The 25,273-nt window shown below is 43.8% G+C and overlaps 1 protein-coding gene across 17 annotated transcripts in view; it reads right to left on the reverse strand.

Moving 5' to 3' along the window:
* Positions 1 to 25,273, reverse strand: part of jakmip3 (Janus kinase and microtubule interacting protein 3) — a 471,349-nt gene that overhangs the window by 123,505 nt on the left and 322,571 nt on the right. For 11 of the 17 annotated variants that reach the window (XM_068052708.1, XM_068052695.1, XM_068052694.1 and 8 more), the window contains 9 exons: positions 21,032 to 21,094; positions 20,779 to 20,877; positions 19,289 to 19,387; positions 19,101 to 19,160; positions 11,464 to 11,529; positions 8,644 to 8,712; positions 8,475 to 8,552; positions 4,236 to 4,439; positions 104 to 169 (listed from right to left, as the gene is read on the reverse strand). In XM_068052708.1, the coding sequence (XP_067908809.1) occupies positions 104 to 169; positions 4,236 to 4,439; positions 8,475 to 8,552; positions 8,644 to 8,712; positions 11,464 to 11,529; positions 19,101 to 19,160; positions 19,289 to 19,387; positions 20,779 to 20,877; positions 21,032 to 21,094 (804 nt within the window). The remainder of the gene's footprint in view (positions 1 to 103; positions 170 to 4,235; positions 4,440 to 8,474; positions 8,553 to 8,643; positions 8,713 to 11,463; positions 11,530 to 19,100; positions 19,161 to 19,288; positions 19,388 to 20,778; positions 20,878 to 21,031; positions 21,095 to 25,273) is intronic. The other 6 variants (XM_068052707.1, XM_068052705.1, XM_068052699.1 and 3 more) reach the window with 2 other exon arrangements.

Raw genomic sequence — 25,273 nt, forward strand, 5'->3', positions numbered from 1 at the left:
ATGTATCATTTTCCAGCAGATATTCTATCTAATTGAATAAAAAGTTAAACATTTAATCAATTGCATTACTGCATTATCCACATTTTGAATAATTCGGTTTTACCTTTTCTTCTAGCTCTTTCAGCAGTCTTTTCTGTGCTTCAATCCTTTCTTCGAGCTCTTTGATTCTCTGTCAGAGGCAATGATTAATTTAATATACAGTATAACTATGTTTCAACATGCTGCCTATTTTAATAGGGAAGTAGATAAACACATGAAAAAGCAATTGATATAGGTTCTTGTGAATAGTCGGTATTTTTATGTGAGTTAGTAAACAGATACTGTGGCATTCCCAATGCAAAAGGTAGCAGCAAAAATAATACTGCAGTGGTAGAAAATGGACATAAGATCAGAATTAACTGTTGCTAAATCAGTGGATGAATATGTTTGTATGGCATTCGTCTGTCGATCTTAGCTAATCCATTTAAAATATACAAGGTTAACACTGCTGTTAACATAGAGAATGTGGGTATGTTATCCAAATATATTAAGTGTTCATGTCCCCTCAAGTAATTTCTAGCCTGTAGTGATGATTTACATGAGACTGAGGACTGAGTTGCTGTCTCATTAACCACTCAGACCCTTATTCTGAAATAAATTTCCATAAATGATTATGTTAATAGGTTTCTTAAATTTAGAAAAAACAGAATCTAATGCAAATCAAGGCTAAAATGGCATAGGGAATTCCTTGTAACCATATGCACCCATACAATCTCCTTTTCAGTGATTGGTATAACAAAATTTGTTATTAAAGTAAGTATATTCAACCCTATTATGAATTTAAAGAAATTTATTTGAAGAACAGCGAGCTGCTCTAATGTACTGCACAGATAAGAGATTCCAACAGAACACGACGGCTGTGGCAAATCCAGTTTCCACAGCAACCAAACACTCTTGAGATGGAATGCAATTAGTCTCTTTACAGATTTTATTAATTTAAAGGATTCATAATATAAATCTTGCTCAACCTTTGTTACTTATCAGCTTTGGTAGGCAAGTAAGGGCTGCTAATAATTAGGGTTAAAACTGACTATGTTACAGACTTGCCTCTTTTTCTTTAACACCACAGGCTACAATAATAGATCAAATGCTTTAATTAATTACAATGCAAATATGATAAATCTACAGGGTCTTTCTGGAACTGAGACCAGGCTGGTTTACTTTGAATCACCACAGTATAAGTTAGCAAGCATCGAGGGCACATTCAATTTGTACTAGCCTGCAAAATTTAAAGGAAGAACCAACATACATTTCAAATGTCTTTGGAATTAACAAACATGAAAACACATTGCTCCTTATCTAGGAAAATTTAGGGTAGAGCCAGCAATTCCCAATATCCCACCAGGTAGAGAGCATGGGTTGAAGCTAGAGCTTAAATGTTGGGGTCAATTTTAATCCTGAGCAGCTATTAGACAAATGAGTAGGGCCTAAATTTCAGGCTGGGGCATTTTAACCCCTAGGCTCCTGGGCCAAGAGTCCAGAGCAGCTGATGGCAGGGGAAAATTGAATGGACCTTGGCCGCCCATCAGCTTGTCGGTAAGTGGTGGGTCTCGTAGGAGGGAAAAGGGTGAGTCCAATGCTGGGAACTTTCCTCGCAGTGTCTAGAGGAGCACTTCCACAAAGGAAATATTTGGTTTAACCTGAGAGCTGTCTTTGTCCTTCCCAGCAGCTGCTGACCTCCCCCAGGCTGATGGGAAAGCCACAGCGACTTCCCCACTCTGGCCCTGGATAAAATGTCATCAGGATCTGATTGACATAACAGGACTCCAATTCAGCATTTATGCATAAGGATTCTGTCTGGATCAGGCAGACATCTCATCCGCCCCCAAAACCATCAATGTTAAAATTAGAAACTGGCAGAAATGCTTGCTCGCTACATTCCCACTCAGCAAGGAACTGAAACTTCTTCCCACTACATCTTGAATTATCTGACGCACAGTCCATTCGAGCACAGTTTCCTGTGGGATTATAAGATCACTGAAATTACCCGATAATTTCCTGCCTATTTGTAACACCACCATTTAAAACTGGACAGATGCAATAAAAATAGTGGGGCAAATTTTGCAGAACCCTCCTCCTCCCCCGATGTCAGGGGTCGTGGCCGGTGGGGGGGCTGGAAAATGCTTCCGGGAGAGGCTCGCCACGGGCCTCATCGCTGGGATGGCCCGGCCCCTTATTGCCGGCGGTGGCGAGGCCTCATGGCAGCTCCACCCGCCACTCGGCAGTGGGATTAAAATTTAAATAAGTTGATTTATTAGAAGTAATGAATTAAATACTTACCCACTCCTACCGTCGGGCCTGGTACGAAATTTGTGCCGGTGGCCGGCACTCTGTCCGGGGATCTGAGGCAGAACACTGATGGGGAGGGAGGAACAGGTAAGTTTCAGGGCGGGATTGGGTGGGGAGCGGGGTCAAATGTATCTGATTGGAAGGGGAAAAGTTTAAAGTTTACAAACTTTGGTGGGGGAAGGTGGGGAGCACAAGGTAAGTGTATTTGGGGGGGCCAAGGGCAAGTAATGAATTTGATGGTCATTGGGGGGGGGGGTATGGGAGAGGGTGGGGATAACTTTATTTAATTTTTTAAAGTCATTTTTATTTAAACATTTAAATTAAATGGAAGGGCTAGAAGCCCTTTTAAAATGGCATTGGCGCCTGCGCAGTGGCGCCTGACGCCATTGCCGGGGATGGACCAGACCACCTGCCCCCTCTACATCATCGGGGGTCGAGGGGTGACGAGCGGCCCGCGCGGGTGGACTGCCATAGTTTACGCCTGCCCCCGAGACATGTAAAATTCAGCTCACTATCTCTCAAATTCATCAAAATGATTTATAGGACATATTATAGAAGTGATAACTTAAAGGGAGATCAGTTGTATTTGCCCTTTATTGCTTCTTTAACAGTGGATTTATAAGAGCTGGATTTCTAAGGACTCGATGTTGCTGGAGGGTGAGCATCTTGCAGCGTACACAGTTAGTTAGACTTACTCCTGCAGCTTTTCTGCTCGCGATTCTTTTGCATCAAAACTTGCTGGAACTGTGAGCTTGTAATTAGAGCAACAGAACATCTAGAACCCTAGTGAATGATGGGACCAACAGTGTATCTCCTTAATCAAGTTTTCAGTGTTGATAAAAAAAATCAAGGAAACACAGAGAAGGAGACTGAATTAGAATCAAATCAGGTATAAAAGGAGAAATAAAGAGAGGGAAAGAAAGATTGGATTAAGACACAGAGAATAAAGAGACAGACTGGTAAAGTAAGAAAAAAATTATAACATTTAAAAGCTAACACTTTTAAGTCTCAGACAACTTACATACAGTAATAAAATTGAACAGTTTAAACAGTTCCCTTTCTGGGCCAGAGAAGTATTGTATTAACAATTATCACATTGTTAAAGAGGTACTTACGCTGTTAAGTTCCAGTCTGACCTACCTGTGGCGAGTTTAAAGAGAAGGAACATGCAAATCCAGCAAAGTTCTTTAAAATAACAGGGAGGCTAAGGACAAGATGCTGGTTATGTGAAGCAAATGCTGGAACGGTGTAAATCAATCAATACCGTTATAAAGATTAGCAGCTCATGGCCTATCTCTTTATCCCCTGAATTTTCTGGCTGATTTGTGCATTAATAACAGCATGCATCATTATTATTGCAGTAAGATCTGACCCTTTGTCTCTGAATTGATTCTTTGACAGAAACATTCTTAACTTGAACAAGAATCTGGTTCCTATCAAAAATGAGCTTTGATATGACTGTTGCTAACTGTGCTGGTGATCCGAGCAGGCCAAATGTTTACACTATAGGGGAGAGAAATAAGCCTAAACCAGGACTTATACATGTAGCTCAAGTGATTTGACAGGAATTCTTCTACATGCTCATACAGAGGATAGGCTGCAATAGATTAAATTAGTAGCATTTTCTGCCATTACAATTTATAGAATGTTTCTGTGGCTTTCTCTGAAGGCACTGTGAAAATTATAAGCTTTGATTAAAGTTCGAGGGCAACCATTATTTCAATCTCAATTGCTCAGGATGACTACCTTACACTTCTATTTTTCTTTTTAGGGGCTGCTTCAGGTTATGAGATCGGTATTTTATAGTTCAAAGTCACAGCACACAGGGACTTAAAAAAATTATTTTGCCAGCCATTTCTGAACAAGGTGTCTTTCTTTGGATGGGGAACAGTTAATTAATGTCTCACCTGTTGTGCATGGTGAACAAGTTCCATTCTCTCCCTCAGTATTTGTGCATCACGTTCTCGGAGCTCACTCATGACCTGCCGTTTCCATTGCTCCACTGCTCCTTTCAGCTTCTCTCGTTCCTCTTCAGACAACAGCTCAGTCATCTTTGCACCAGCTTCTTGCTGCAGAGCATCATATAACATGGCTTCCAGCTCCAGAATCCGCTGTTGTAAAATGAACATGTTCATTGCTCATACAGCACCACTGCTACAAAGCTGTTGCTTGTATCTGATGATAGGATAGCTTACATTTTTTTAAAATCAAGAATTATTTTTATAAGACTTAGCTCTGGAGTATGACGGTGATCTGTTTTTGAGATTGACATATGGTTAAATATATGCCAACAATTCCAGTGTGTTGAATGACTGTTTCAAATAAACACCTTTGAATAGTCGACTGTATTAATTACTTTGGATCTGTACAGCTAACAGTAAGTTCTAGAAATACGAGTCTAATCAAAACAAAACATTCTGGATTTACAGTACATTGCTTCATGTATTCTCGACATTTCAAAATGGGTCTGGCATGGTAGAATTATTTGGTCATTCAGTATTATTATTTTATAAAATACAATAGATCTAATACTGGATAATTCAACTCACTTTGTCACTTTCCCTGCAATTTTGTCCTAAAAAAGAGCTCAGATATCTTAATAGCCTCTTATTGCTTGTCTTTACAACTGTCGGAAAGATTCAAGTTTATAGTTGCCATGAAAATTACAAATGTTACCATTACCATAAGATCAACATATCACAAAGTACTAAGAGAAAGTAATTCTACAGACACTTCAAGGTATTATACAAATGCCTGTTGTAATATCATAAATCAAATATATAGCTGCACTCTCCATTTATGTTTATGGAAGGAAAGATACATTTCTGTTAGAGAAAATAGAAACTTTGATGAGAGGCTCTAGCCTGTGAGAAAGCTTAGAAGCTGAAAGGAGTGGCTCCAGTTTGGATGGCTAGAAGGAGAAGCCCCAGGCTATGAGAAAGATGGGAAGCTAGGCAAGAAGACTCCAATGCCAGAGAGCTTGCCAAGATCAATTGTTGGCTCCCTTTGCTCAGGCAATATCTCTTTCCCTTTCAAAATTGTCATTATTAGACTGTTTCGTAAAAAGCCCCATCCTTAATTCTGTTGTCCTTTACAACTACTGTGCCATTTCCATCTCCCCTTCCTGTTTGATGTTCTTGATGGGAAACAATATGAGGTAAGATTTTAGATACTAGGATTATTTCCACTAGAGCAGTAAAGGCTAAGAGGAGATTTGATAGAGATTTTGAAATTGAAAGGACAGGTGGAATCTGCCCGGTCCCACAGAGGTAGGTCTTGAGGCAGAACTGGGAGTAAAATTAGAACACTGGGGCCGGCTCCCCAGCTTGATCTCCACTCCAAGCGTTCTTGCTGGGTCAGACTTGCACCAGCTACCATCCCAGCAGCAGAATGTAGCCAATTAGTGGCAAAGAAGTGCCCACTTGGGGGAAAATTGGTGACACTACCGGAATCTTCCCAATGCTGGATGGGGTCCCTGCTGAGGCTGAGGTCCTGCAGGCTGGGGGGAGGGGTGGGGGGTGGGGTGGGCATCAAACCCACCCTCTGCCCCCCTCCCCCCATCCTGGAACCACAGGTACCAGAGTGTCACAGCCACACCTGCAGGTCATCCTGCGGAGGCGTTGCCTCTCCACAATGATGACTTCATAGTTGTGGCCAAACATAATTTTTAACATTGCAAAAGCTTTCAGAGGGCACCTCCATCTTGAGACACCCTCGCAGTCTCCTACCTACATCAGCAGCTCCCACCTCTCCAGCAGCCAATCGTTCACAGCCTTGGGCACTGTGATTGGACTTTCCACCTGTGCAGCCCGTCCACCATCCCTAATCAGACAGCCAACGAGAAGGTGGTCTTTTAATTGGGGAGGATTGCGTAGGCAGGTGGAACTCTGACACTATCGGAGTCAGGACCCGGAAATGGTCCCGCCGCCTGAGAATCTTGTAAGTCCAGAAGATTACACCCAGTGATTAGAGAAAGACTATTTCCTCTAGTTAGGGAGTCGGTAGAAAGAAAACTGTCATTAAGAGAGTGAGGACAGAAATTAGGGAAAAAAAAATTATTTAGTTTAGTTTAGTTTAGAGATACAGCACTGAAACAGGCCCTTCGGCCCACCGAGTCTGTGCCGACCATCAACCACCCATTTATACTAATCCTACACTAATCCCATATTCCTACCACATCCCCACCTGTCCCTATATTTCCCGACCACCTACCTACACTAGGGGCAATTGCTAATGGCCAATTTACCTATCAACCTGCAAGTCTTTGGCATGTGGGAGGAAACCGGAGCACCCGGAGGAAACCCACGCAAACACAGGGAGAACTTGCAAACTCCGCACAGGCAGTACCCAGAATTGAACCCGGGTCGCTGGAGCTGTGAGGCTGCGGTGCTAACCACTGCGCCACTGTGCCGCCCAAAAAATATGCCGTGGATTGTTGAGCCACGGAATGTTTTGTCATAGGAAGTGTTTAGAACAGAGATCATTGCATTGTTTAAAGTGAAAATTGAATAAATATTTGTAGCAAAGGGGATACAGGTTTATGGGAAGTGATGGGCAATAAGATTAGTTTTGGATAGCTGTGGAATAGAACTAGATCTAGTAATATAGAAGTGCAAAGCTGATGTCACCTTTCCAGACACCACTACGGTTTGCCTAGACGAGCTAGCATATTTCCTAACTGACTTCCTAGTGAGGTATATGCAGATCTAGGTAGACATACCTTAGTCTACAGATAAGGTTGGTTGGGGAAGGGAATGTGTGGCACATTAGGCAGGACTCTTGGGCCCCAATGAGGTTGGGAGTGGAGGCTGACAGGTCCCGAAAGTACTGACACTGGCTGGCATGCCTGTTTTCAAACTCTGTTCCCAGCGTGGCCATTTTTGCCAAGGCAGGTTTGGGCAGGCAGGGCTGCCTGCCCTTTGAGGTGGGCAGCCAATTAGGCTCATTAACAGCCTTGTTAAGGGCAGTTAAAGGAGGCTGACTGGGATTTTCCAGTCAGCCTCCAGTCTCCCGATGCGACGGGACAGATCAATTGCCTGGAGGTGGGCACCAAGTGGCAGTTGGGGGGCCAACACTCCAGGCAGGCCTACAGGCCCTCACTGCCTTGCTAGCTATGGGTAAAGCCAAAGGTCACCCTTTAGAAGGATTTCCTCCAGCCAACCCCCAACCACAGTCGTAGTCTGGCTGCTTTTTCTGTTTTTTAGTTAAATTTTTTTTTTAAAGTTGGTGAGGGGGCACCTCCATGTTGAAACACCCTCTCAGTTACTTACCCATTACTGCAGCCTGCTGTTCCTGACTGGCCCTCCAGTTTCTAGAGCCTGCCTGTAGTCCTTAATTGGCCAATTAAGGGTCGCTGCAGTCAAAACACCAGGTGTGATTGTTTCCCCTGGGGGCGGATTCGGGGCTCGGAAACAGTCCCGGCACCTGTTTCCCACCCCAAACCGAAATTTCAGGATGTTGCCTGAGTTATAAACACACCACTTTGTCGTGCCTCCTCAAGTCCGCTTCCAAACTATCAGGTAGATGGCTATACTCTGCAGGACACAGGACACAGAACAGTGGTTGCAGCACTTAACACGACAGATGGAAAGCAGGGAGCTGCTGAATTATTTTTTTTAAAAGGCCATAGCTGAAACCAGCAACAAAAACAATGAGATATGCATCAAAATAAGCCTTAAAAATTGCCATCTGCAAAATAGTTGGAGGGATTTTCAAATGGGTGCTAAATGACTTCAGTATATTCCTGATGCTGAATGCATGAAATGGCATTGAAAGCTATTTAAAAACTTTTTACACCAGTTTTTAAAAAAACTAATGACAGAAGTGCATAAAAAAATCAATTGCATTCTGCCCATAAATCACACTCCAGTTGAGCAATGGTGGCCAGTACCACTTGGTGAGAAACAGGCCAAGGGATTGCTCACCCTATAGTATGCTCACCCATCTCATTTGACTGCCACTACAACTACTGATGCATCTCATTGTAGAGTCAGCCTCATTGTTTATTTGAAGGCACATTTCTTGCCCAGTTAACAGTTTGCCAAGTCTTTAGTGGGATTTCAGTGGATGTTCTTTTAATAAATGACCATTTCAATGCATGAATAACTTTCTAGTAGTGAAGATTTACAGAAAACAAAGAATCTCACCTTATGAGCTTGATCCATGGCCTGCTTCCTGTAGTCCAGTTCTTCATCCAAGTAGCCCTTCTGTTTACTGAAAAGCTCCTGTGAATAGAAGGAGAAATAATTAGGGAACTGTGAAGGCTCTCGCATGGAGACTTTAATATTAGTGATATTGCTTGTGTTTACTGCATACCTTTTCGTTTTCAATGTCATTCATCTTTTGCTGCAGCGCAGATTCTGTCACCTCAATTTGCTGCAACCACTGGAAGTCGAATGAAAAATCAAACAGCCTCAAACAGAATTTAACAAGAAGTGAGATTTATTTCTAAGTATCTTTAAGTATCTCCATATAGGACTCCTTTTGGGTTAGAACTTCTGTTCTTACCTGCCTTACCTACATGAATCATCAATTAATATCATTGCCTATTATTTTAGTCAATTAATTACAAACTACACTTCCAGCTTGGGTTGACCTCTGATCTGAAGGTTTATGCAACACAAAACGTAGCCAACTATGTTTCAATCTGAATGCTATGATTATGTTTAATATTTCCCCTCTAGTAAGTATAAATACCAGATTCAAATCTAAGAACCTGGTGTTATGATTGCTGGACTTTGTAACATGATTATGTTTCAAAAATTATGATATTTTTAAAAGTTTACGATGGAGTCAGAGAAGTCAAGTGACCTCACATCAACTCTGCTTAGGGAGAAGACAGAAATCTTGGTTACCAGGGCAACAAAGATCTAAGATCAAAGACTTTTTTTGAAAAAACAGAGACTGCAAGGGTATAACACCTGAAGAACAATGGGCTTCATCTTCCCAGACTTTTGGATCGTAAACACAGAGTCAGTGATTCTGAAGATGCAAATATGCATGGGAGCTGCTAACATCTGGAAACAATAAAAACCCGGGTGACTCTGCTGAAGCCAGTCTTCTGGACTTTGCATAACGGAAAAGGACAATGAATAACTGACTTTTGATTCCAGATAAATTTAACATAATTTTCTGAAGGTAGACAGGCTGTAAGAAAGGAAGACAACCTGTAGCCTTAAGGGGGAGAGAGGGGGTACCCCGGCTCTCAGAAGGAAAAACTGATACAGCGAAAGGCTGCAAAGACATGAACCTGTTTTGAAAGTTGAAGTTTGCAGAAAAGAAAAAGACCAACAGGATCACCAGGAACCACTTTATTTACAGACGTCCAGGTTGAAAATGCTCGGAGAAGTGAGCGAAGAGGACGTTGGCTTTGAGAAGATCTAACCCATTGCAACTGAGAGGAGTTTGGGACTTTTAACTTTTAAAGATTTCACCCTCAAAGTGGACGGTGTAACTTATAAGTGTGGTCTGGCATTTTCAAGTGTTTTAATAAGTAAAGAAAATACCTTTTTCTATAATTTGGGATATCAGCTACTTACAAAGTACTATTTAGTTAATGGGGATTTCTTTAGTTGTTATAATAAAATTCTTAAAACATGAAATCTTGTCAAGTAATTCTTTAAGTTGGTCTGTGGATTCATATCTCGTATTTTAATGTGAATAATCTCACTGAGGTCCTAACAGCTGGACTTTTCAGAAGTGTGGTCTATGCACCCATAAGTGGCACTGCACCAGGAGGGCACATTTGAAACTTGGAATTAATTGGGAAAAACATGGAGAAAATGATGTTAAAATTTAATTTTCTTCTTCAAGCTACTTCTTTCTTTTGATCCCCGTCTCCTATCTTTTTAATTCTCCCTGTATTTTTCCCACTTGTTTCTGATGTCCCAAAGTAAATTATCCAATTGATTTACCATTGTAGGCTGTAACAAATTGAAAAAATAGATAAAGATCTGTTACATCTGATTTCTATCCAGTTAGCATCCAACTTTCCAACTGAGTTTTGTACTGACAGTGTCTGTCAGTGTGCAGTTAATCACGTTAAAATTAGCCCCAACTATGTTATTTAAGTATTCACACAATTTCCCGATGATTTCATCAATGCAGCACTCAGTTATCTACCAGCCAAATAAAATGGGCATAAAGGGTGTGTTGATATGATAGTTCATTTAAAGAGCCCCATTTTAGACTTGGATATATACTTGAAACGGAAAACAGAACAGTATCCTTCTCTGCTGTATGATTCCATATTTTGATTTTGTAACAGCATTTCTGGTTATTTCTGAACCTTTTCCCTGATTCTTTTTGTTTCTTTCCTGTTTCCACTTAGCTGGTCAGGGGACTTTGTGTCAGGTGTTCTGGCATTGCCATTTTGTTGGCACAATATTGGAACAATGGGTTTCCCCAAAGGGAATTTACTTAAGGTTTTCGAGAAGAGGTGGAGCAGTGGGGCGAAAGCCAAGTAAGTCAGGCTGCAACCTGAGGCAAACTGTATTCACCTGCTGTATCTCCCATCCACGCTTACAGTCAGAGGCCCAATAGCAATAGCAGAGGTGGTTCGATCAGCAGACAACCAGATGCAGGCAGACTGTGTCATCTGCTGCAAGAACACCAACTAACATGTAACAATCAAGTGCACCCTCTAGTCATCTTGTTCACACTCCTTCCAGAAATGCTTCTGCCCCAGTTTCACCCATCCACTAAACTCCCAACATCAGGGCCAGCATGCGTTGGGAATTAACCTACACTATGCAAATGAAGCTAACTCTGCAGAATCAAGTAAGGCCAGCAGAATAATGGGGGTAAGTGTTAATTGCACTCTCCCAACTAACATCCATGAGAGTTCTGTCCTGTTGTCTCTATGGCTGCTGTTTACAATCTGTCAATTTAGCTACAGAGCATGAATTATACCAGTTTGAATGCCATTTTTCAACAAAATAACCTATGTTTCAAACTCTTTTTGAAGCGTCTCTCTACATGTTAGCCCAATTTCATTCATTTTTTTTAACATTAGCTCACCACATGTACCCATTATTGATGAGTCCTTGTCCTTCTCAAAGTCTTTAACCCTTTGATGTCCAGAAGGATTGTTACCAGTCTGTTTCAGATTAATATGTAAAAGTTAAAAAAAGTTACCTTTTCTGCCAACGTCAAAACTGTTCGGGCCTGAATCACAACCACTTGTTCCTCATTGGTCAAATTCTAATTAATAAGTAAATAAATAACAAATTAAAAATAAACCATTTCTGTATTTTCTTCACCCCCTTAAACAGTGCATGCTTCTTTCCTCACTCCAAGCCAGTGATCTATTTTGTGTCTCCTAATGGCAGTGAGTCTTGCAGCCAAACAGACCATAAACTCAGCTTGAACTGGGACAAATACATGCACACCATCATTATACTCAGCAGTTACATTCCAGCATCCACTGAAGTTATTGAGGATGGTGTGAGAAATCCTGCATAAATGGATGAGGTGGATCAACAACTCTGCAAAATGCAGCAGATTAAGATGTCTAGTTTTAATCTGTACAAAAGTACTGGTCACTTCGAATGGGCGGAAAAATTGAACTTGTGTCTGTATGGCCAGCTGCCCCTTAAAACTACATTTAAATCGACTGTGGTCAGAGGTGATATCTTTGCTTTGATTTAGAAGGCACTTTATTTGTTTTGAATAGGAAAAATATATTGTCCGTGTGTGATTGAAGCCAAGTGGCCATGACAGTTTAAGAGATTCTATAGCTGTGCTGGTATCTCCAGGCATCTATTGACAGAGGGCAGAAGAAGTGGGAGTGATCAAAGAACCACCATCTCTTGCAGCCATGTCTCTTTCCTGTAAGCAAGTCAGCACCATAACTCTCTTATTGTAGAATCCGGCTACTTGTTAGGGCCAATTTTTCTTTGCACTGACCCCTCAGTATGCCTATTTTCAGAGCAAAGCAGTGGAAAAATGGACTGAGGCCCAGTAAGCCAGGCCTCCTCCTTATTTGCGCAGGGGCCAATTCCTTACATCTCAAAGAGTTTCAAAAAGTACATTTTAGGGAGTCTTTGTATATTTAAATAAGTCTGTATGACTCCTCTGAAGCCGTGCCGCTTCTCCCTCCAGTCTCTCTCACATGTGATCTCTTATATCATCATGGTGGGAGGTATTCCTCACACAGATCAATATCTGAGTAAGCAGTATTGAGCACAAGAGTCAACCTCCTTGTCACTGTATTTAACCTATTGGGTATATCATGCACTCTTGTATGATCTTCCTCAACTCTATAAGACAATGGCTCAGGCCATAAAATTCCAAAATACTTATTAAGGATTAAATGGATGAGTGAACAGTAGTAATGCCAGACTATAGATTCACAGCAGCAGAGACAGAGGCCCCAACCTTTACTATGGCAGGATTTCCAAGCAGAAGGATTTGGGTGGGTGGGGGGCAGAGGAGCTCCTGTTTGGGTTTCCCCGAACACTATTGAATTTAGAGTCTGAGGCATGTGTTTGTTTCCGTCAGGATTCCTGCCCAAAGCTAGCCTGATTGATGGGGTTGGCTCCCTGTTGGGCAGGAAATTTAGCAGCAGAAGCTGCAGCCAAGGAGTTTTTTGAAGTTTTTTGAGGATGTTATTAACAGAATTGATAAAGGGGAGTTGGTGGACGTGGTATACTTGGATTTTCAGAAGGCTTTTGATAAAGTCCCCCACAGGAGATTGGTTAGCAAAATTAAAGCACATGGGATAGAAGGTAATATACTGGCATAGATTAAGAATTGGTTAACAGAAAACAAAGAGTAGGAATAAACGGGTCATTCTCACATTGGCAGGCTGTGACCAGTGGGGTACCGCAGGGATCAGTGCTTGGGCCCCAGCTGGTCACAATATACATCAATGATTTGGATGTGGGGACCAAATGTAGTACTTGTGTGGATGACACAAAACTAGGTGGGAATGTGTGTTGTGAGGAAGATGCAAAGCAGTTTCAAGGAGATTTGGACAGACTTAGTGAATGTGCAAGAACATGGCAGATGGAATATAATGTGGAAAAATGTGAGGTTATCCACTTTGGTAGAAGGAACAGATGTGCAGAGTATTTCTTAAAAGATAAGAGATTAGAAAGTGTAGATGTACAAAGGGACCTGGGTGTCCTTGTCAATAAGTCACTGAACGGTAACATGCAGATGCAGCAAGAAATTAGGAAGGGTAATGGTATGTTAGCCTTTATCGCAAGAGGATTTGAGTACAGGAATAGTGAAGTCTTGTTTCAAATGTATAGAATCTTGATTTGACCACACTTGGAGTACTGTATGCAGTTTTGGTTCCCTTACCTTAGGAAGGATATTATTGCCATAGAGGGAATGCAACAAAGGTACACCAGACTTGTTCCCAGGATGGCAGGATTGTCCTATGAAGAGAGATTGGGAAAACTGGGCTTGTATTCTCTCGCGTTTCAAAGAATGAGAGGTGATCTAATTGAAACCTACAAAATATTAAAGGGATAGACAGGGTAGATGCAGCTAAGATGTTTCCCCCGGTTGGGGATACAATTTCAAAATAAGGGGGAAGCCACTTAGGACAGAGATGAGGAGAAATTTCTTTACACAGAGGGCTGTGAATCTTTGGAATACTCTACCCCAAGGGCTGTGGAATTGAGTCATTGAGTATGTTTAAAGCAGAGATTGACAGATTTCTAAATACAAATGACATAAGGGGATATGAGGATAGTGTGGGAAAAAGGCATTGAAGTGGATGATCAGCCATGATCATATTGGATGGTGGGGCAGGCTCGATGGGCTGAATGACCTACTCCTGCCCCTATGTTCCTACCACCATCTTCTCATTTAGGGATGTCCTTGCCAGTGATGCCCACATCCCATGAAACGGATAAAAAATAAACCAGTAGAATGGAAATAAAATGAGGCACGCAGCCTCATTAAAATATTTAAGTGAGCAATGTGCCTAATTGTATATTAATTATGTTTACTTGCATATAGGTGATCAGCATTAACTGGGGATTCATTTGTGCTCCTATAAATAGGAACAAACTGCAACTGTAGTTGTCGGTTTTGGAGGTGCATATTTGTCATGATTATCTCTGTAAATAAAAGCATATAAAAGAGTGCAAAGATTGGCTCCAGTTCTATCCTTCACCACCAGGGTTTCTGGATTGTAACACTGCCTCCCAGGAGCTGGCTGGTTACCATTCCTCCTCCCATCCTATCTCTGTTAAAACTGGAAGTGGGTGGGTTTGAGATGGGCTTGGTTAGGGTTTGAGATTTATAGTTTTTTAAAATCCCACCTAACCCTAACCCACCTGTTTTGGAGTTAATATTTGTTTCAATAGCAAATTGTAGCTTATAGTGAGCTCAGATTGCTGGTGAGGAGCCTTGCATACCGACAGCACATATTGGGAAACTGTTGGTTTTGATTTTCCTTTTATTAGAATGAATGTTTGTAAAAACACGGACAACCATCTGTAAGTTCCCAATATAAACATGTACCAGCAGCACAAACTGAGAAAACAAGGTGCTGCATATAAATACAGATTTGTAATACAAGTGTGATGTATTGGTTCTGAGAAGAAGCTGTGTGCAACATGGCCTGTTTCTTTAAGGCCAATACTCAGATATCGCCGGGTGTAGGGAAATGGTCTAAATTGTCACATTGTTGTGAATTAGAGGCCAGTTGTTGAGGTAGTTTTCTGTAGATTAACAGTTCCTTGCAAATACCAACCCATGCCTTTTGAGAGAAGGTCAGGCTAAACTCTGCAAATGTCTGAATTGTGATGGATACTTGTTGGATAAAGGACTGTTATTTATATAGATAGATTGTAAGGGGGCAAAATTTGATAGTCCATGAAAACGGGTGCAGGAATGTCAAGGCACAATTAACCCATATCCATTCCTTACAATGCAGGCAGCACATATATTTGGTGCTGCCTGCTCACCAAATGATAGCAGCTTGCAGCCCAGCACTAAACACACTGTTGAGTGGCTGCATGCCTCAGCACGGGGCCCAAGTTTGTGCAAGGCTATTCTCACTTAAAGCTAGCCTGCACCTCTTAAAAGGGAGGTACATTCTGACTGGAACAGGTGCTAGAAGTGGCTGGGGAAGAGTGTCTGACCTGCAAGAAGAGTGACTATGGTGCAACGTTGGCGAGAGCATGCTCCAAGGTTCTCAGAAGCTGCACTCGAGGTCTTGTTGCAGGAGGTAGCGAAGTAGAGAGATCTCCTCTATCCATAGGGAGCCCAGGAGACATTGCAAAGATAGTAGAACTGAATAGCCTTTGCAGTCAATGCCAGCAGTGTAGACATGACGACCTGGATGCAGTGCTGCAAGAAGTTCAATGACCTCACACGAATGGTCAAGGTCAGCGAATTCATCTTCAAATTCCTATCCTACCAATTCCACCACTAGCCTCACACACTGCTCAATCCTCCACATCCTCATCTACCTACAATATGCATCAATCACGACTCATATCTAACATTCATAGCTTCAGCTCCTCCTTACACACTTAGCACTGCTGAAAGCCTCACACCCACATGTCACAGCTTGCACACACTGCCAGCTATTCAACATGATAGCCACATCAATCAAACAGATTGCACTGCATTCACTGACATACTTCTCTCTCTCTTGTAGGGCAAGGTGGTGAATAACTGGAGACAGGCAGTGCTGCATGTTCTTACACCCATGGAGGGGACAGCACTCACCATCATTGGAGCGGGCATGACTGAGGCTCAGGCGGGTGGTAGGGCTGAAAACATAGAAGATGGCATTACGCACATACCAATCCTTCTTCTCAGATGCCACTTCCCCTTCCTCCCACAATCTTTTCGGATTTACAAGCTTCAGATGGTGCAAGCATGCACCTCCTGCTTTCCACCTCTGTTACCTGAACCCTATCCTTATGCCTTTCTCCTTTCAGATACCAAAGAACTACAACCTGACCAAGAATTGGTGGAAGAGTAAGAAGATAGTGATGAAGAAGAAACACTGTCACTCACTCCCACACTCACAGCCATCAGCTCAGATACTGACGTAGCGCATACTTTAGAGGAGAGCTTACAGGCAGGATCTGCATGTGGTGAGACACTGGGCGTGAGTAGCCTGCAGCCAGAGAAGAGTGAGGAATACTGCATGTTTTGAATTATAAAGTTAGTTTGGAATGTTTGTTTTGTGTTGGTTTTTAGTTTAGCATTGAGGAATGCTAAAGAATGCTAAGTCAGTCAGTAAGAGAGGGATGGTAAGGTGTGGGACTGTTGGTGAATGGGGAATTGGGATTACGTACGCTGGTACTGCAGTCAGTTGAGTCAATCACAGACAAACCGGTCAGAAAGGAAATTTGTTAGTTGTCTCCTCTTCCTCCTCAGCTGGTCACCATATACCTGGTGGCTAGGGCTGTGCCTTCAAGATGGCAAAGTTTTACAGCACGAAGAAGATCACCATGAGTATTGACATGCAGCGTGGAATGTACTGCAGTGCTCCTCTAGAGCGGTCCAGGCAGCAGACGTGTTGTTTAACCACCTCAATGGTCTACTGAAGCACATTTTGTGCGAAGCATGGCTTTCGTTATAAGCATGCTTCCCACTTGTGCATAGGTTGTGCACTGGAGTCATGTGCCAGGTAGTCAGCGGATAGCCCTTGTTGCCAGTATCCGCCTCCCTGGTTTGCTCAAATGTTAATGGTACAGTGAATTGCCACAGAATGAAGGCATCATGACAACTGCCAGGATACCAGACACTGACCTGCATGATGTGGTGAGTAAGGGCGCACACCTGCAGGGCATTGAGGGAATGGAGTTCTTTCTGGTTGCGGTACTTATCAGAGTTAACATGTGGTGTCCACAAAGTGACATGTGCCCAGTCAATGGCACGCTGCAGCATGGGGAAGCCTGCAATTCTTGTGAAGCCATATGCTCACTCAGCCTGCTTCTCTCTGGCAAGACAGAATGAAATGTATTCAGCTCTTTTTGCAGATAGAGCTTGTGACCTCATTTATGATGAACTGGGAGATCGTGCAAATGTCGCCAACTCCCACCTGGGAGGAGCCTGATGCATAAAAAGTCATGGCCGCTGTCACATTTGTAGCCAGTGGCACTGTCATCCTCACCCTGCAGGGTGAGTGAGCATATGGCTTCACAAGGATTGCAGGCTTCCCATGGTGCAGGGTGCCATTGACTGGGCACATGTCACTTTGTGGACACCACATGTTAACTCTGTTAAGTTCTGGCTGCAACAGGTGGCAAATTTCAGTGAGTATCTCCTTAATAGAAACATCTGACACACTGTGCTGAATCTTCCTGGCCATGTGGGGGCAGGACTGGAGGTAGTGGGGCCAGGAAAATAGGGGGGAACTGTGTTGGAATGGCTCCCAATGCATTTCCGCTACCAGGAAGCTTCCCAGGGTTGGCCTGGGAATCGGATCGCCTGCTCGCTGCTCAGAGGTGGGCAGGAAATTTAAATACATAAGTCCCTGCAATGGGATCGATCTTGCAGCTGGCGGAAGAGCATGGGGTGCGGGGGGAGGTTGGGGGGGGGTGGTGCGGTGCGGGAATCTCCAGCTCCATGGAGGCGGCCTCCCTGTGGCAGTCCGGGCGCCATTGCAGCTAAAGGCTCTATTCCCCAAAAAGGGGACGGTGGGCAGGAAAGACATCCCCTAGGCTCCAACGATCTAACCAAAGGAGTTTCCCCTACGATCCAAAGAGCCTGCCAGCTTCCCCCTCTAAAATATTTAATTATTTTTACACCTCAGAGGACACCTCCATTTGAAGTGTCCTCGAGTTCTCAGACTGCCTCAGCAGCACCCACCTCTCCCGGTGGGGCTGCCCATCTCTCGAGCTGCCAGCCCTGTGATTGCACCAGTGGCATCGGGAGCCAGCTCAACATCCCTAATAGGACGGCGAGCGCAGAGGCCGTCAATTAGGAGGCCGCCTCCGGGACAATAACTCCCCGGTCTGGCTCCCAGCAAGTGTGGGCTTGGAACCCCTATTAGGGCCCAAAGCCCACAGGAAGGCACTGGATGGATATGGCCACCTGTTGAGAACCCTTCTCCCCCTCTTCCTCCTCCCTCTTTGAGCAGCTTGTCCTCCTCTGTGTAGCCTCTGCTCATTCTCTCTGTATTGCTGCGGGCCAAGGTGGATGCAAATTTCTGCACCCACGCCTGGGAGCAAGTGGTCTGAGCAGAACCCTTGAAGTCAGGGCAAAGTCCTTCAGCATGTGTCACACCACTCCCTGTAAACCTCAGCAACTTTAAATAACAGTGCATGCCACCAAACACTTCTAGGCACTCAGCAACAATTAGTAGAAACCAATCAGCAACTATCCAGAGAGTAGTGGATGATCCCTTTAAATAGCACAAGTGATGGGGTCCTTCCTGCTGCTGAACACATGTTTAGCTGTGCAAAGTTAAGGAAGAGCATTAACTGGAACATTGAGGTTGAAAATGGCATAATTGGCATCACATCAGCCTTACACGTTGATTGACTTCACAATCTGCTTACTTGTGGCACAAGCTCCCTACACCTATGCTAACACACTCACCAAAATGGTCCAGTGCGGCCAGTACCAGAGGTGTATATGCATGCACTGCGGACGCCATTTTGGAACTAAAGCAGCACCTGTAGCACTGAAAATACGGGCACTATGCAACCGAATTTTGCGGCCTAAGGGTTTACTGCTGTAGAACATACAAGGTTGATTAATACTGTTCTAAGATTCACTCTGGCATCCTCCACAGACAGACTTATAAAATAGAGAGGAAATCATGCATGATCAGAAAAGCAACATACACTTACGGCGTTATCTCCTAAAATATCCAACTTTTTCATGAGGTCTGCTATTGTAATGTCCTGACAAAACAGGAGAAATGTTTAAAAAGATATATTTAACAGATGCTGTAAACACATTAGTCTGTGTCATTATGAAGATGAATTTGAACTGGGTCTATTAGGAAAATACAATAAGAGGTGGCATCTACCGTCACTCCTTCTGCCTCACAGTAGACTTGGAGAGGACTTGTCTCCTCTGGAAATGGGATGTGATGAAAGTTGATGGCAGGCGATCGTCGTTCTCGCTCCTGAAAGAAAAAATTTCTTATGAAGAAAATTGTGTTTTTTAAAAATTAAACATTAAAAAAAATTTAATTAAACATAAAAAAAAAATCCCAATCAATGAAAGGAAATTTAAGAGTTTTTGGTATGTGAAAATAATAACTACTTCTGCAGATTAAGTACAGTTCATGAACTTGATTTGGGGCAATAATTTTACAATTGATGCACCAACGTTTCCAACAACTAACTGCCAAGTAAAATAAGGAGGGCTCGACAGTGCTCCTTTGAACAAATGAGGAGAAAACATGTTTTGTGAAGTTTCTGAAAAATGTTAGGCATCGAAATTGTAACTTTGGTTCAGAATTTGCCGTTGCAATGATGGTGAAACTGTTAGTCCGCACCATCATGACTGTGCAAAACGGACTACGACTTCTGGTGTCCACACATGCACAGTCAAATGCGGAAATCCGGAAGTTGCCTCCAATGATACCCTGCTTCTTTACACAGTGCGCTATTGCAGTCTTCACAGATGCGATCAACACAGAATCAGTGATTTGACATGGATATCAACTTTTTATGAACTATTCTCACTGTAAAAAGCACTGAAAATGTTAAGCCGCCTTGACTGAGGTATAACTAAGAGTTAATGGTGCACTAAGCCATAATTACAGCTTAACAACTTCTCTGGCCCTAAAAAGATAATTTTACAAGCATGGAGTGTCATTCCCTCAGAAGAACATGTAAAAGTTCCACGATTTTTAAAATAATAATTTTTTTTAAATTTGTATATGATATTTCAGGTTCGACCTTAATTCTCCAAGTGTGCCACAATCTTTATTCAATTTTCTGTTAAATTATTAAAATGTGAATTATAATCCATGCTTTATACTTCCTGGTTTGCTGCCTGTGAGAATTCTTCCCGCTGATTGGCTGATCAGCCAGCTTGCTGATTCAAAACCACATCAGAACAGCAGAAATGATCATTCTAAAGCCTGATAAAAAAAACTGTGGGCAGATTTCTTTGAGGTTAGCAGCCACTGACTGAAAAATCTGGGCCATATGATTTCCTTTGCAATAGCAGAACAATATGCTCCAATTATGATTCGTGTGCACTAGTGCAATGTGCCAGCTTAGAGCTGACAGGGAAGAATTCTTCTGCCCCCTGTGTGTGGTGATGCAAATGAATTTGTGAAGATTGTCTCCATTCGGTAGCTCTAGTGAAATTGTAAAGATGTTTTAAATGAAGGTGCTTGTAATTTTACTAATAGTACACATCAGAGGCAATCTTCAGGAATGAATTTACAATGTTGCTACAGATTGTAAACAGAGTAATTCTTCCCCCCCCTCTCTCTACATCAGGAGAATAATTCTGATCAATGAAAAAGGAAATGGTGAAAACCCCTCTAGGTTGTCTTACTTCAAGTTCTAGAATACGAAACTCTAAAAGCTCGTTTTGATCTTTCACGTCCTGTACATCGTGTCTAAGGCGGTTTTCTTCATTCTCCATTTGCCGAATCTGTGAAAATAAAAATACAACAATCATTTTAACCCTTATTCCCTGTTATTGTAACAAGGATGCCTCAACCTTGAATCATGATGCAAAAAAAAATAGGAAATTTAGATAATGAAGTGGTGTTTTATAGTTCTACTTGCATTCAAAGAAAAAATACCTTTTCTAGTAGTTCTTGGTTCCAGCGATAAAGTGCTTGTTTCTCCTCGATCCATTTCATGTCCTTAGAAATATAAAGGACAAAATGTGTCTTGGAAGTTCTCATTCTGATTTCAAACAAATAGCATTTAAAATGCATGCTGACCATAAACTCGTCTACAATGTATGTGGTTTGTATGCTGTTTTTAAATATCAAAATGCAAAATGATTAGTTTCTTTCTCTACTATTTCTAGTCTGGTTTTCTGAGCCCTCGTCCCCCTCCTTCTTCTCCTCCTCCTCCTCATCCACATGCTGCCCTTCCATGACATTATCCTGAGACAGAATCAGCTTTCACATATATGCCAATGGCACCCAGCTTTACCTTTCTATCACCAAAGCTTAATCCCATAAGTGCTGTAAGACTGCTTGTCCTCATTTTGCTGTTAATAATTTGTTCACATTTCATGAATTGGATATTTATTGGTAACCTAACAGCTAAGTGTTTATTTTATCTAAACACAATTGGTTTGCTCTATGAATGCCTCACAGGCTATAAGCAGGATTTTCACCCCGGGGGGCAGAAAATGGAAGTTGGGCCCCTTTCCGGGTCCCCAGGGGCAAACGGTCATCGGTCCAGAGTTGCATGAGGGCACCCCCTTAAGTGGCATGGAGACGGGTGTGGCGACCAATTAGCAGCTGCGGGAGTGGGAACAGAGGCAGCAATGCTCAAGTGTGGGCTTGATTTAAACAGACCATGGCAGCGTTTGAATGCTTAACTTCAGCTTGGAAGAAACTATATTGTGAAGAAATTGAAATGTCTCAGGAGAGCCAGAGGCCTGGAATCTGAGGCAGAGCAGCCCCTTGATTCTCTGATGTGGACCAGGGGGTCCTCCTGGAGGCTGTAAGGAAGACAAAGCAGGCTTGGATGGACATAGCTGACAGTCTGCAGAAGAAGTGTGGTCCGAAGAAGTTGGATCCAGTGCATGAAGTGAGTACAAATCCTAGCCCTCAGGACAGGCACCTGGGTGTTGACCGACCAGCAGACACACAGCTGAGGAGCCTCAGGGTGCATGCTGCTCCTGAACATGGCAGGAGTGTGTGCTTAGGCCACTGACTGACCATGACTGGGGAGGCGGTGGCATAGTAGTAATGTCACTGGATTAGTAATCCAGAGCCTAGGCTAATGCTTTGGTGAAATGGTGATATTTGAATTCAATTAATAAATCTGGAATTAAAACCAGTCTAATGGAGACCATGAAACCATTGTCGATTGTTGTAAAAATCCATCTGGTTCGCTAATGTCCTTTAGGGAAGGAAATCTGCCTTCTTCACCTGGTCTGGCCTACATGTGATTCCAGACCCACAGCAATGTAGTTGACTCCTAAAATGCCCTCTGAAATGGCCTAGCAAGACACTCAGTTCAAGGGCAATTAGGAATTGGCAAAAAATGCTGGCCAGCAACTCCCACAAACAAATAAAAACTCTGAATGGCTCAGAGCCATAGTGCTGCTGAGGACCTGCCAGCACTGCTAGATGCAGCTTCTAATGAATTAAAGTAGCTGGTACAGCCATAGAGGACAGCAGTCAGCAGTGCCTTATCTCTCTCCCTCTTCTGTCCTTGTTGGAGAAACAGGCTCATAATGCAAGGGAGAGGACCCAGACTGGTGGAGGGGTTCCCTACTTTCAAGTGATCACAGCGATGGAGGAGGGAGCCATGGAAATAGCCAGGATCATAGACCATGAGGAAGTCGGCCCTGGTCAAATGGGCATCCATGGTGGAGATGGTGATTACAGAAGGTAATGCACTCATTAAGGGGTTTCATTGCACTCAATCTCATCTATCAGCATACCGAAGACTTGAGTTTCATTGGGAAGCCTCAGCACTGCAGAGGCTTCTGATCGCAAAGGCTATCTTGTATGATCTATCCTTTTATCTCTCACAGACATCGAGGCAAGAAGGCCAACCCCCTCACTATAGCTGGGCCAAGTGCAGCAACAGTAGAACTCCGAACAAGCACTGTCACCCCTTACAAGTACGCCGTCCATCTGCGCAGATACACTCACCTGGGGGGGGTGGGGGGGGTGGAGGGTCCTCGTGCGTGATTAGATATGGTGATACTGGGTGAGGAGCATTGTACTAGTGTGCAGGAGAAGGTGCCAGAAGCAGAGGCAGCTGTGGGCAGTTCCCCTCGGACAATGGAGGACAGATACAGCCCTGCTCAGTTAAGCACAGATGCAGGGCATCAAGAGTCACTGGAAAGGAGGCTCTACATGGAACAGCAGCAGGAGATGTGCTCCCAAATGTCGGAGTTCCCTGAGGCAGTGCGGGATGAAGGGCAGAGAAAGGAGGAGTACATCAGCTCATGTGCTCCTCTATGGCTCAGGGCTTTGAACGCATGAGCTCCTCCATTGAAACAGTGGCTAACCTCATGGAGAGGTATGTAGCAGCAACCTGGAGTGCGTGCAGGAACCGCGCACTGATGTACACAGGTTGCATTCCACACTATGTAGCCTGGACTGGTCAGTGGCGCTGATGGCACAGAGATGTTTGGAGGTGATGCCAGTTGTACCTCAGCTGGTGCTCCCTTCCAGCCATCTGGAGTGCCAGCCAACGGCTGAGGATGTCACCAAGCAGGATGAGGGTGCCACCCCTCACAGAGCACCGTCATCATCTTCGGCCTCCTTGGCCCCTCTGACAAAGGGAGCATCTGTGCAGCACGGCCCAGTGACAGTTGCTGCCCCTGCAATGATTCAGGTGCTGCAGCCTCTGGAGATGCCCACATAGGCGCCCCCATGACGACGACAACTGCCACGTGCATCTCAGCCACAAGCTGAGACAAGTGAGCAGGCTGCCTCCACCGCCTCCGAGGCTACAAGGGTAGCACCATGTAGAAGTGGCCGAGCACAAAGGCCACCACCTCAGGCAGAGGACTAAGTGGGTCACTGGGGTATCTTCTAACTGTAACTGTGAACTGTTTTCCTTCATGAGCACAATGTAAATAATGACACTTGAAGGTGTAAGAGACTCCTTTTATTAATGGCAGGACAAGAAACGAGGTATGAAGTGGTGAAAGGGAGCAAGGGTTCGTCAGCGACAACAGTGAAACCTCTGAGCAGATGTGCCTCCTTAATTGGCGGTAAGAATTTATATGTTCCAGGCTACGTCTTCAATGGAAGAGTTCTATACCATGACGTTCCTCCTGGGTCAGAGGGGTTCAGCTGAAACAAGCCTGAATCAGATGATCCCTGACATTTATGGCATTCTGATGAGACCTTCCAGCCCACCCACTGGGCTCGGCCACCTTCCTGTGCAGCCGGGGAACCTCAGTGTTCTGCACCTTCCCCCTCCGCCTCCTCTTCTTCCTCCTCTTCCATGTCCTGCTCCTCCTCTTCCTCTGATGAGCTATGTCATTCCAGAGGCTCATCGCCCTCAAGCTCCACATCTCTCTGGAGCGTAATGGTATGGAGAGTGCAGCGGACCACCACAATGAGCGAGACCCTTGCAGGAGTGTCATGCAGGGTGCCACCCAACATCTTCAGAAGTCCAATGGTTTGCTCAGTGGTTGTGCTAGTGAGCAGATGGTTCTGGATGCATTGTATTGCCTCTGTGCCTCTGTCTCTGGCTGTTGGAGAGGGATGAAGACATCTCTTCAAGGGATATCACTTGTTCCCTTGAATCCATCCACAGAGTTTGGGAGGTGGAGTGAAGATCTGTGGCAGCTTGGACTGCCTTAGGATGAAGGAGTCATGGCAACTGTCAGGAAATTGAGCGCACACATGGAGGAAGCTCTTATTGTGGTCACAGACCAGCTGAACATTGAGGGAGTGGAAGCCTTTCCTGTTGATGAATCTGACTGGGCAGTCAATTGGTGCCTTGATGGCAACAAGGGTGCAAGCGATGATGCCCTATATCTGGAGGATTCCAGTGATGGTGGCGAACTTACTGCTCTCTGTGCCTGCAAGACTGCATCTGTCTGGAAATGAATGTACTGACCAGCTCTGGTAAATAGGGCTTCAGTGACCTGTGAGATGCAGCGGCATGCAGCCATTTACGAGATGCCACTAAGGTCCACCGCTGGTCGTTGGAAGGAGCCAGAAGCGAAGAGGTTCAAGGCCACAGTGATTTTGACGGCTACTGGCAGGGGATGTCGACCAGTGCTGTGAGGTGTGAAGTCTTCCGTCATGAGGGCACAGATGTATGTGACCATTTGCCTGGAAGGTCGCAGTCTCCTGCGGTATTGGTTCTCAGTCATCTCCAGGTAG

The sequence above is a fragment of the Heterodontus francisci genome, chromosome 20 (genome assembly GCF_036365525.1).
Source record: "Heterodontus francisci isolate sHetFra1 chromosome 20, sHetFra1.hap1, whole genome shotgun sequence".
In the NCBI taxonomy this organism is placed as follows: Eukaryota; Metazoa; Chordata; class Chondrichthyes; order Heterodontiformes; family Heterodontidae; genus Heterodontus; species Heterodontus francisci.